The sequence below is a fragment of the Cyprinus carpio genome, chromosome A16 (genome assembly GCF_018340385.1).
Source record: "Cyprinus carpio isolate SPL01 chromosome A16, ASM1834038v1, whole genome shotgun sequence".
In the NCBI taxonomy this organism is placed as follows: Eukaryota; Metazoa; Chordata; class Actinopteri; order Cypriniformes; family Cyprinidae; genus Cyprinus; species Cyprinus carpio.
Window position 1 is genome coordinate 7884221 of NC_056587.1, and position 13446 is coordinate 7897666.

General features: G+C 38.4%; 1 protein-coding gene across 2 annotated transcripts; it reads left to right on the forward strand.

The window, feature by feature from the left end:
* The first annotated feature begins 1935 nt into the window (after positions 1-1935).
* On the forward strand, positions 1936-12345 carry LOC109105280 (zinc finger protein 687a-like). 2 transcript variants are annotated; one of them, XM_042772359.1, is made up of 12 exons: positions 1936-2069; positions 2180-2289; positions 3112-5173; positions 6750-6828; positions 6961-7045; positions 8077-8261; positions 8365-8556; positions 8692-8854; positions 8939-9166; positions 9257-9368; positions 9831-9922; positions 10314-12345. In XM_042772359.1, exons 3-12 carry the CDS (start codon positions 3133-3135, stop codon positions 10896-10898), a joined length of 3762 nt encoding a protein of 1253 aa, XP_042628293.1. In that variant the 5' UTR covers positions 1936-2069; positions 2180-2289; positions 3112-3132; the 3' UTR covers positions 10899-12345. The 2 variants fall into 2 exon arrangements, with proteins under 2 accessions (XP_042628293.1, XP_042628294.1); XM_042772360.1 differs by having other exon boundaries at positions 1973-2289; positions 9257-9369; positions 9832-9922.
* The last annotated feature ends 1101 nt before the right edge of the window (positions 12346-13446 follow it).

The window sequence follows — 13446 nt, forward strand, 5'->3', positions numbered from 1 at the left end:
ACCCTGCATTTTTGCCTGCACTGTCTCTTCGCCCCAAAGACTTAAAAGACATGAAACCTCCGCATTGCTCCACTGTGTGTATCCTTCGTCCTATAATAATATAATCGCGCCTATAATAAGTCATGTGATCTCAGTTGGTGGCGTCCACCTGAGTTGACGTCACTTTTTTAATGACGTACGACTCGCATTTACTGGGAATATCCGATTTGTCTGCTTACATGGCACACCACGCAAATGCACATATCTGATTCATATCCGATTTATTACCACATATGAATGAGGCCTGAATCCGATCTGAGAAAATCGGAATCCATGCCCTTTTTTTCCTGCTTACACGTTCACCGGTCATATCCGATCTGTGCCACATGAGAGGAAAAAAAATCGGAATTGGGTCACTTGAACCATGCAGTGTAAATGGGGACTTAGATGGGCAATATCTTAAATCACAGGTTATCACAAGTAATTTAATATCACCCTAACCAGGGCTGTGCACATGGGGGTGGCCCGGTACCAGTGGCTAGAGCTACTGCCCCTCTGCCCTCATTGGCTGAGGTGACCCTCTCGGATGGGGCTGATAAGAGCTTTCGTTTGACTGAGACTCAGACAGCAGCTCAGAACACGGAAAGGAACCAGCGCACATGATAGTTAATCGAACCAGGCATATGCATCAATGCATTTGAAACTACAAATTCCCTTCACAGTCATATTTCCTACTTTTACACGCACAAGTGACAAATGCTTAAAATACAAAGATTCAGAATAGAACTAAGCATCAGTTACTGTAGAAGAAGGGGTTCTCTTGGTGAAGACACGTCTTAGGCTGAGTCATCAGCTAGAAATATCCAGAATTAGATCAGACAAAAGGTGTCCATGCATGGGAACCGAGCTACTGAAACACACAGGCATTGCACTGAACATACACAGAAGCATTATGCTCATTTAAACAGCACCTGTTGTGTGCCCTCAGATTTTTTGAGCTAACTGTATTTTGATGTTTTTTACAGAACCTGTTTTGTGAGCTAAGGTTTCAACCGTTTCCATTAAGAGGTGGCATTGCCCCCCATAAATTAATGTCTAGCCAGGGGCATATTTTTCAAACCTTATTAAATGTATGTATCATGAATACCACGTTCTTAATTCCAATCGATAAATTCAGTTAAAATAATACGGCTCTAGGGCTGTTACCAGTAAATTCCAATCTGTGTCAGCAATTTTCCATCATTTTCTAATAATGGAAAATATCAAGCGCTTCCATTTCAGAGTGCCTGCATATCTACCGAAGACGTTACTGCTTATGTAGGCCTCTGCCAGCCCAAGACATTTTAGAAATCCAGACGAAATCCATGTTTTATGGCCATGTCCGGAATAAAGAGTATATGTATCCACGTCACCCAGTAGGCTATGCATAGTTAGGATGATATTAAATGACTTAACTCATGGTATTTGAAATAAAATAAAAAGAAAAAGATACATAAATAAGGAAATTAAAGTTTTTTTTTTTTTTTTTACTTTTCTTTGTATATTTATTTATAAATGTATTTATTTTTGCGTATTTGCATTTATTTGTTTTTAATTTTGTCAGGTCTGTCATTCCATAATTACATACATGTTAATCTTTAATATGGGGTTTTAAAACATCGTATTACTGTTACGCATACATTACAGCCATTTGAAAAAACACTACCTAATGTTATTATGGCAAGGAAAAGACTCTTTTAAAGACTCTGCAATGATGTATATAACATTTCGTCAATTTGTAGTCTAATTTGAGAAGTTAACCCTTCGTGAAGCGGTTCGACCAATTCATTCATTCTAAAGATCCGATTTAGCGGTTGATTTAGCAGCACAGTAGAACCATTCTGTACGTAGCTGAACAGCGTGGACCAGCTCCGTCCAAAACACACCCACACCCACACACTAATGTCACAAATGTGCTGCATGAAACTGTATAAATCAGCTTTGACTTCCTCTTCCGGAGTGAATGGTTTGTTAAAATCATCAAGTTGCCCGTATGTGGTTATCTTGTGTCATAAGCATAAACTCATTTTCGCGACTGTCACAAGCAACAGGTACGCATTGAAAAACAGCTGCGTCATCGTTTCGCACCGACCATCTGTGAAGCAACCGCACAAAGCACAAGAAATCAACGGCTCTCTTTTCTCTATTTCGCTTCTGACAGCATCGACATTTGCATGTGTACACTGGAAAAAGCTGTTTTTCTTCAGAGGTGACGCAAATGCTGTGCGCCGTCCTGGGTCAGTCCAGGACTAGACGAGAATATTTGGTCAGGTAAAAAAAAAAGTTTGACGCTTGGACACATAGAGCAACAATACACGCATTTATCGCTTTATTTTCACTGTAATATATATATATTCGCCCTTTTAATTGCTATCATCATCTTATGAACTTCTTGTTTGTTGTGTTATCGACGTCAGACGTCGCAGACTGCGCATTAGGCTAATCTACTGTAGCTGTGGGCTAGACACTTCAGAAAGACTACAATATATGACAAATGCGATTTATTATAGAGTCCTGCGGGCTGGCAGTTGTTTTGTTGTTGTTGCAGAACTACATTCTCTTTGAAAATAGGCAGCAAATAAATCTGGGAAAATATGCGACTCGTTCAAAAGAGCTTTTGTTTTAGCTAGCATTTGAAAGGACTACTGTAAAGTTTATATTTGCCGATAAAGTTGCAGCTGGGCAAAGCTACTGTATAAATCTAATATGTCATATGCTAAAGATCTAATGTTATTGATAGCCTACTTCCTGTAACTAACCCCTGAAGTTTATTTCTTCCTATTTAAAGAAGCTTTTAAGATACATACATACATACATATATATATATATACATATATATATATATATATATATATTATATATATTATATATATATATATATATATATATACATATACATATCCATACATATATATATATATATATATATATATATGTATGTATGTATGTATATATATATATATATATATGTATGCATGCATGCATGTATATACTGAAATGTTGATGCATCTGAACACATTTTCTTCATAATTTATTTTCTATATCATGAGCAAGTGACCACATCTGTTCTTTTCATGATGTCTTGTAATGCAGATATTTGTCAACCACGTGGGAATGGGGGACATGAAGACACCAGATTTTGATGACCTGCTGGCAGCGTTTGACATTCCAGACATTGACGCCAAAGAAGCAATTCAGTCTGACACCGATGGTAATCATAATGAGCGCAGTGGTGTCGTTGGAAAGGAGAGAAGTGGAAGTCCGTGCCTGAGACATCCAGAAAGCCCAGAGCCTGTTCTTTCAGCTCCTCATAATGACCCCTCTATTGTCAGTGTGATTGTAAAAAACAGTGTACATTCTGATGACAAAACTGAAGGAAATGTAACTGGGGACATTCTGGTGCTGGTGCATCACATGAGTCTGCCCAAAGGTCCCGGCGAAGATGGCCTGGTGCTTCCAGATCCATTAATCTATAATGGACTCGAAACTGTTTCAGATGGGCCTACAGAACCCTCTCCACCACCAGCTCTAACCCAGATGCAGCCCAATGGGCAGCTTTGGTCTCTCTCTGCTCCTAGTGTTACTAGTCATGACAACCAGGAAGGCATTTCTTCTAAACATCCTTCTAGCACTTTCTCACCACCTCAGTCTTCACCCCTGACTGATCCCCCCATCTTATCTTCCCATTTAATTGGTCCAAACTTTTCTCCAAGAGTTGATTGTGAGGAACCACAGCCATTAAATGGCACTATGAGGGCAGGTGTCCGCCGACGCTTATCTGAAGATGAAGAATCTGAACCAGATCTCGGTAGCCCTGCGCTTGTCATACAGGAAAGCCCGGATTCTCAGCTGTGCTCCGCTCCCAAGGTACCACGCATGCAGCGGTCTCCTTCAAGTGTGTTTCAGCCATCCTCTCCCTCATCCCCTTCCTTACCAGTTAGTAACACTCAAATTGAAGAGCCATCTGTTCAGAATCCAACACTTCTACAAAGCAGCATCAACCCAACATCTCTGACCTCCACAAATGATCTGCCAGTTGAAGAAAAAGACGTGGAGCACATAATCGAGGAGAGAGATTCTCCTGAAAGCCCTGAGCCAGAAATCCCTCGACTCCATTCATCTCTGCCATCAAATCAACAAGAAGCCAATGAGCCGGAACAGAAGGTCAGAAGAGAAGAAGCCCCTCAAGATCAAGATTTTGACATGAGCGTGTGTGAGCAGGAGAAGAGTGGTCCTCAACTAAATACAGAGGATGGTGGAGCTGAGGAGACAGAAAGTAAATCCACAGAGACTACTTTAGTAGATTCACCCTCTGAAGATGCCACCAAGTCCAGCACGATTTCCTCCAAGCCTCTCAAAGTCAGAATCAAGACTGTCAAAACGACTGCTAGAAACACACGTACTGTATCTAAAGTGGCTCCCAAAGGAGGGAAGGGTCCTGGTGGCTCTAAGGTTCAAGCAGGGACCCATAGGATTCAGAGGTCTGGTGCTACACCTCAAGGGCTAGCTCAGGGTTCAAAGGTGACAATGTTGCCAGTATCCACCCTTCAGGATGCCAGTACAGCTATGTTATTTGCAGCCAGCAAGGCACAGAATCAAATGGCCGCCAATCTTTCCACCACTGCAGTCAAGATCACTAGAACGTCAACCCTCCCTTCCATCTCTTCTTCATCCATGCCTGGGGTTCGCTCTTTGGGGAAGAAAACAATGAATGGGAATCCTGGGACGGCCAAACCAGCCTCTATTGTAAACAGCCCAGGAGCTGTGATCTCACGCAGCCAGTCTAGCCTAGTTGAGGCCTTCAACAAAATCCTAAACAGTAAGAATCCACTGCCAAGTTATCAGCCAGACCTCTCCATCCCTCCTCCCCCAGAATGGGGTCTTCGATTGCCCTCAATGGGATACCGTTGCCTTGAATGCGGGGATGCGTTTGCTCTGGAGCGCAGCCTGGCGAGGCACTATGATCGGCGCTCTATGAGGATCGAGGTGTCCTGTAACCACTGCTCCAAACGCCTGGCTTTCTTTAATAAGTGCAGCCTGTTGCTCCATGCACGAGAGCACAAGGATAAGGGGCTGGTTATGCAGTGCTCACACCTCGTCATGAGTCCTGTCAGTGTGGAGCAGATGATTGGCCAGCAGGATACCGTGCCTATAGGTTTGTGTCTTTGTCAGTGTATTTATAGATGCACAAGCGGAAAAAATATGAATGGCCTTTTCTCAAAAACTCAGTATTTTTAGTCATCATGAACTAACAAGTCTTGCGAGTGAGCTAGTAAATATTTTAGGTTTACATTGTGCACATTTTGGATCAGCAAAATAAGGTCCAAGCGGGGATGATAGTGAGTCGTGGAAAATTTGAGAGAAACCAAAAAAGTTTTGCAAAATGTATTTTAAATGTTAAACTAGGATCAATTAGATTAATTTAAAAAAAAAAATTCTATTTCTTTTTTAAATTTTGCTTTCAAAAAATGGTCAGAAATTCGGACATTTGCAATTGGAATTATTTTATTCCGTTGACAGCCCTAGATTATAACAGTAAGGAATACAAAACAAATTTGCTTAAAGTTTTGTGAAAAATATATTTATATGTACTTTTTTGTGCTTTTTTAAGGTATTTTGCCTTGCCAATGTCACTTTCAGCTTAATAATACTTTCCTTGCACTGTGAAAAAGGGTCTTTTTACACTGCCATTCAAAAGGTTGGGTCAGTACGATTTTTTTTTTATTATTATTAATTTAGCATGGATGCACTAAAAAAATTACATGAAAGACATTTATAATGTTACAGTAGATTTTCAAATTAAAGTTGTTGTTTTGAACTTATAAATGAATCCTGAAAAAATATGCAAAAATATTAAGCAGCACAACTGTTTCAGTATTGATGATAAAATGATAAAATGATTTCTGAAGAAAAAAGTGTCACTGAAGACTGGAGTAATGGTGAAAGGAATAAAGTGCTTTTTAACATACAGTGGAGATCAAAATCAAATCTCCACTATATATTAAAATGGAAATCGGTTATTTTAAATTGCAGTAATATTTCACAGTAGTATAATATTTTTGATCAAATAAATGTCATCTTGGTGAGCATAAGGTACTTCAGAAACATGAAAAAATCATACCGACCCAAAACTTTTTAACATTAGTGTTAAATAGTCTAAATACCTGTTTTTATATTTAAGGAAAGGAGTTCCTTGCAAAGGGATCATCATATTTCGGAGTCCTTGGCATTAAAATGTTTGGAATCCTTGTCTGGATGAATTTAGATTCTTAATTTAATTCTTAACCTAGATTCTTTTATTTTCTTTGTGTCTGAACAAAACATTGCATTTATAAAACATTCCAGAAGTAAAAAGACATGAAACTCATAGTTGTAGTTAACAGTAGCAGTTGTGCACACAGGGATGGATCAGGGAGCAGCACAGAAATCAACCAGTCGCTGTCTCGATCCACAGGGAATCTGTTCACTGCAAAACAAAGGAATCAAGCATTGATGTGGAATAATTCAGCTGGGGCTTGTTCTTTCTGCACGCTTTTTTCAAAGAACAGTCTCTGGGCTCAGTGCATTGCTAAAGTATTCTTTAGGGAGCTGAATTATAAATTATAGTAGGTTTACAATGTTGCAGATAACTGACCACAATAATCTAGATTTGTACATTTCATTAACCCATGTCCATTTCAGAATGATTTAGCTGATATGTATATGTGCTTACAAAACAGTCTCTATTACAGGTGTGCTCTCTCCAGCTGCCTCCGCTCTGTCTGCCATTAAAGAGAGTGGTGTCCATCTGGCACAATCTTCTGATAACAGGTAATAGCACACTGTCAGATAATGCTTATTTGTTTTTTATATTTGAACGAGAAATAAAGGAAAAAGTAGTTGTTCTAATGAAATTAGTGATTAAGATGCTGCCTGGTATGTTTGTATGCTCAATGTTCTCAGCTGTCCAGAGTGTTGGAGTCTGTTCAAAGGGAAGGCAGAAATAGTAGCACACTTTCAAGAGGTGGAGTCTGGTGGCACTGAAGCGGTGAGTGAGTGCATGTGTGGAGAGCTTTTTTTTTTAATTTTTTTATTTTTTGGTGTATTTAGGCCAGTAGTTTTGCAGTAAACTTGCATTTGCCCTGCTTACATGTTTACAAAAATGTACCTACCTGGAAAAAAACACGTGTATGTTTTTAACAACAAAATAAATAATTAAAAAAAAAATAAAAAATATACCAAATATTGGTATACCAATCTGTTAATATTAAAGGTAATATTAAAGGAATAGTTACCCTAAAAATGAAAATTTGCTGACAATTTACTCACCCTCAGGCCAACCAAGACATAGATGAGTTTGTTTCTTCATTGAAACCGATTTAGAGAAATTTTGAATTCGCTTGCTCAACAAATGATTCCTCTGCAGTGAATGGGTGCCATCAGAATGAGTCCAAATGGGTGTTAAAAACATCACAATAATCTACATAACTCCAGTCTATAAATGAATGTCTTGTGAAGGGAAAAGCTGTGTGTTTGTAATAAACAAACCCATCATAAAGATTTTCTAACTTCAAACCAATGCTTCCACTGAGTCCTCTATTTATAATATTGCTTTCTCCAGTGAAAAAATTGTCTCGTCTGAATCAGGAGAGAAATATGGACAGATCATGCACTATTGACAAGTAAAAACAGTCCAAAACAAATATGTCAATTTTTGATGTTGCGGGGACAACGGTTTGAAGTGAAAACGTTTTAATGATGGATTTGTTTATTACAAACATGCCGTTTTTCACTTCACAAGATGTTGATTGATGGACTGGAGTTGTGTGGATTGCTTGTGGATTATTGTGATGTTTTTATCATCTGTTCAAACTCTGAGAATCCATTCGAGGATCCATCAGTGAGCAAGTGAAGTGATGCTAAATTTTCAATTTTTACAATGAAGAAAGAAACTCTGGCCTGAGGGTGAGTAAATTGTCAGCAAATTTTCATTTTTGTGTGGACTATTTCTTCAACAGAAATTTATAATATAAATATTAATATTATTCACAAAATGATTACATTTTGATTTCTCTCTAGTGTTGTATGCAGTGTTCTCCTCCGATGCCGTTGTGGAACTCGTGTAGTGCTGCGGCTCACCGCCGGTTACATCAGCAGCTCCCTCCTCTGGTGTGCCCTGAATGTGGTGTCACCTGTCAGATACACGACCTCAGCACTCATCTGAATCAAAGCTGCCTGCACTACTCACGGCGCCTTGGATATAGGTATCCACCTAGCCATACAGAGTACTAGTAAAACCATTGTTTCATCTGTTGGTTTTGCAAAAGTGCAGTTTTCTCTGTTTATTCTCTCTCCTTTCCATTGCAGATGTGCCTGTTGTCATTTGGTGTTTGGAGGAATGAATAGTTTGAATGCTGTGAAGACTCACATGCAGACGGCTCATTGTGAGGTCTTTCATAAATGCCCCTCCTGCCCCATGGCTTTCAAATCTTCCTCTGGTGCTGAAGCCCACTGCGTCTCCCAGCATCCTGAACTTCCTGAGACAGCAAGGCAGTCCAAGTAAGTGTAAACACTTGGTATGTGTGCCAACTTTGGGGAAACTACCTCGAAACTGTAGCTACAGAAAACTACAGTTAAACCTAAACTGCAATCAAGCAATAACCATTTCTAATAACCATTGTTTCTTTATGACAGGGAGATCTATAAATGTGTGATGTGTCGGACTGTTTTTACCCAAAAAGCATTGCTCAGCGTCCATATTGACACTCACTTAACCAAGCAGAAGATGCACGTCTTTAAATGTCCCGAATGTAACAAGCTGTTCACGCAGAGAAGTTCCCTTCTTGAGCATGTTAAGGTTTGCTTTCTGTTTGGTTCGAACAAAAATAAGCTCTATTCATTGACAATATGAGTGTATGAGTTCATTGTAATTTGTCTCCAGGACTCTCACAGGGACTTTAGCATTTATGACACATCAGCACAGAACAACTTGTTAAAGATAGAGAGCTCTGATGGGGAGGAGTGGGGACGGGATGAAGACAAAGACAGAGGAAGAATGGTGAGAGAGGATGGGAACTCTGCTACCCAGAGTTGGAGTTGCTTGCAGTGCAAGATGCACTACACAGACAAGGAGAACTACATCACCCACATGTCTGAGCAGCATGGCAAGGTCAGGACTTCAAGCAGAACTCAACAATAAGGAGATTATTTGCACTGACAAAATATTTCAATAGCCTTTATTTTTTTTTTTTTTTTTTGAGAACTGAAGAAGTTTCCATGTACTCTCTGTGAAGGGTCCTTCTCTTCATCCTCAAGTTTAAGACGCCACATTCGTGTCAAGCACAAAGGCATCAAAAGAGCATTTTATTGCCAGTAAGTATAACATGTGTACAGTAGCTCCAAATTTTTTTTTAAGTATGAATGTCAGTGAATGAATAGCGCTCTCTTCCACCTTCAATACACACGACTGAGGTGCCCTTGAGCAAGGCACCAAACCCCCAAATGCTCCCCGGGTGCTGCAGCAAAAATAGCTGCCCACTACTCCGGGTGTGTGCTCACGGTATGTGTGTGTGCACTTGGATGGGTTAATTGCAGAGCACAAATTCCAAGTATGGATTACCATACTTGGTTGTCACATCACTCACTCCCAAGTGTGTTTACAAAAAAATCATGTTAAACTTTCTCTTACAACTACCATCATTTTTAAGTGTGCCTTAATTCGGCAATGTTTTTCTTTTATTTAGCACGTTTTCCTCCTTGAATCACTGCATAAATAAACAGGAAGTTATTTAAAATAACATGCAATCTCTCATTTAGTGTCATTTCTTGTTATGAACTCTGTACAGGTGGGAAGAGGAGCTTCAGCAGTAAACTGATTCTTGAGAAACATATTCAGGCTCAGCATGGAGGAAGAGCAGCCAAGGAGGTAAGAGCACAAATACACTTTCAGATGGACAAAGCCATGATCACCTAACATTGATTTTTGTTGCTTGAGGTGACCGTAACATTTGCAACTGGCTATAGCCTTTGAAAATCCTAGTCACATGTAATTTTATATATATATATATATATATATATAAAATGTACATACACACACACAAGCACACATACAATATAGTGCTTTATACAATACAAACTGATTCAATTTAGTGTCGTTTCAAAATTCATAAATTATGAAACAAATTTAATTTGTCAAACTTTTTGCAACTTTATCAAGTAACTGGACACTTTACCCACAGTAAAGCTCATTGAAAGTTAACGACTTCCTGTAGTTTTGGTGCAATAAATCACTTTTACTCTCTCTTTCTCACTTTCAGACAGTTCCTCGTATCACAGACGCAGCTGACAGCTCATCTGAGCATGATGGTGGCCCTGGCACTTTGAGAGGCGGGGCCTCCGTTGAAGCAGAAAGCCGATTGGCTGAGAGTAGCCTGACTAGGCCTCGCAGAGGAGCTGCAGCTGAGGAGCAGCAAGCCACAGGATTCCGCTGTATGCCATGTGGTTTTACAACAGAGGACAGGGAGGAGTTTCTCCAGCATATTGTTTGCCACCGTGACGGGGCCAGCAGCTTTCAGTGTCAGCAGTGTGGGGCGTGTTTTGCGTCCTCCTCTTCCCTCAGCAGGCACCTTTTCATCAGCCATCGCGTGCGGGATTCCCCCTCCGAGCACGCTGTGGCGTCTCCTGTCACTGGTTCAAATTCTGTGACCTCTGACTCTGCAGTTGCTGCAGGGTCCCCAGGTTCACCTTCGAGTTTAGGGGGGACGCAGGTGGAGGATGGGGAAGGTAAGCACACCTGTAAGGTGTGTGGACGTTACTTTAGCAAACCTGCTGATCTTAATACACACTTCAGAACTCACGGCATGGCCTTCATCAGCGCATACAAAACAGACAAACCAGCTTAGAGAGAAAGGAAAGGGTGAAAACATGAAACCTGTCAAGGACATGTCACCTCAAAATCAACAACAAAAATAAGAAATGATGTTTTCCTTAAAGAAAATGAAGCATCATTTTAGGACCTTTAAGATTTTTTGTGATACTTATTGTGATTTGTGACATTTCATTTTTTGAATTGTTGTAATTCAATTTTCATTACTGTAATGAAAAAAAAAAACATATTTAAATGATACATTTATTTATATCATGTATAGCCCTTTATGCTGATTTAAATGTAAAAAATTACAGTTACATTACAGTAACAAATACAAACCAATAACACAATAACAAATTACTGTATTACAGTAATGAATATCTAATTGCAAAAAAATCTCAAAAGTTAAATGCCAAGATTAAAATAAAGACAGGTTTTTGTGAGAAAATGTACTTAATTGTTCTATTTAATTTAATTAAAGTAGATTTCAATTTTGTAATGCAAAATATAATTTCTTGTATTTTTGGGGTATTTTTTGTGACATTCAACATAAAGCGTATATGTAATCGAAAGTCTGCAGATTATAAATATTTGGGTTTCAGGCTTTTAACACTCCACATTCTCACCTAAAAGCTAGAGAAATACACTGCATCAAGGCAAAACATGTATGTAATAACATAACTCTGTTAGACTACTTTTGTAAAATCACAGTAGACGAGACAAGTAATGCTGTAGAGGAATGATTAGGTTTGATCAACCTAAAAAGTGGTTGCAACTTACTCTTAATTGATCTGAGAGTTTGAGAGACACTGAGCATCATGTTCTTAACATACAGTGTCATACACACGTTTACCAGCCCTGCTAAATTCCTGTGCCTACTGATTCCATTGTGCAAACAAACAACTGTACAGTCCTTTTTCTCTAATGCAAAATGCAGCTGCTTCTAGATAAAAATACTGTAATTACTAACAGTTTAGCACAGCCAAATGCTCCCAAATCAGGTGACTCCTTTGTGCTTGAATTATTTTTGTTTATTTGTTTCCACAGAGGCATTAAAATCAGGAAAGTTGCTGAATATTTGCAGATCTTTAGAATAAAAAACAAAATAAGTGCCTTCTTCATTTAGTATAAGATGCATTATGTCAAGATTACTGTTAAAGGCCGCAGATGATTTGTTTCCTGACTGGGAGGAATCTCTGTCCTGTGTGCAATGGAGAGTTGAAAATGTTATTTTTATGTTTACGCTGGAATTGTTTTATTGCTGCCTTACATATCTTGTCTCCTGGTTTTCTTTTTTAAAAACTATTAATATAGCTTTGTTTTACTGTAACCTCCTGCATTTATTTTTGGGCTATTTCATATTGATTGTGTTGAGATAAATAAAAAAAACTGTAATGGCTAAATCACTACTGTATGCCTTACAACATACTGTTTATACTCATTTTACAAACGTATCAACAATAAAAATCTTAACAATATAACCCTATATTACCCCCATAAATTTTTTAATTGCTGTATATCTTTTTTATTTATTTTTTTTTTATAACCCCCCCCCCCATAAATTTATTTTATTTTACTTTTAAAATGTTAGCATCATTACTCCAGTCTTCACTGTCACATGATCCTTCAGAAATCATTCTAATATGCTGATTTGCTGCTCAAGAAGCTGTTCTTTTTATTATCAATGTTGAAAATGATTGTGCTGCTTAATATTTTAGTGGAAACCATGATGCATTTTTCAGGGTTCTTTGGTAAATAAAAGTTCTTAAAGCACAGCATTTATCTGAAATAGAAATCTTTTATAACAATGTAGAAGTTTTTACTGTCACTTTTGATAGATTTAATGTGTCTTTGCTGAATAAAATGATTAATTTCTTAGTGACTTTTGAACAGTAATGTATATTGCATCTTGATACTTGCAAGGCATTTGGGAGTTTGGGAGACCAAATGTTTAAACACTTTGATGATAAATGAGGTGTAGTAGTAATTTTCAATAATTTTCACAACTTACCATTTATGTGACAACGGTAGACAAATTAGGTGAGACAAATAACATGATGAAAGGTTGGCATGAACTTAAGGTCATCAGAAGCTAGTCTGAAGCAGAGTCTGTTACACCACATGAGGCTGTGAAAGTCTCAGCTTTGACTATTCAAATCTCACAGTCACTCTCTTTACAGACAGACCTTTATTATCCCTTATGTTTGGGTATACATTATTTGAATTAGAACACAACCTTTAACTAATACACACATTTAACAAGTTAAATAACTAATACCAAAACTACATCTAAGATACATTTTTTAAAGTGCCCCATTATGCCTTTTCGACTATTACCTTTCATGCAGTGTGTCATGTAGCTGTATGTGAACATAAACTATCTGCAAAGTTGTGACGCCGACAGTGCACGATAGATAAAATTATTATCTGTCAAAAAAAAAAGTCGACTCGCAATTGCCAAAATGAGTCATTAAGAATTTGAATCTTATTCTGTTACAGCTCTACGTCGCGAAGTAACTCATTTGCATAATGTCCGCCCACTTTTAATTTATGCATTTATGCATTTAGCAGACGCTTTTATC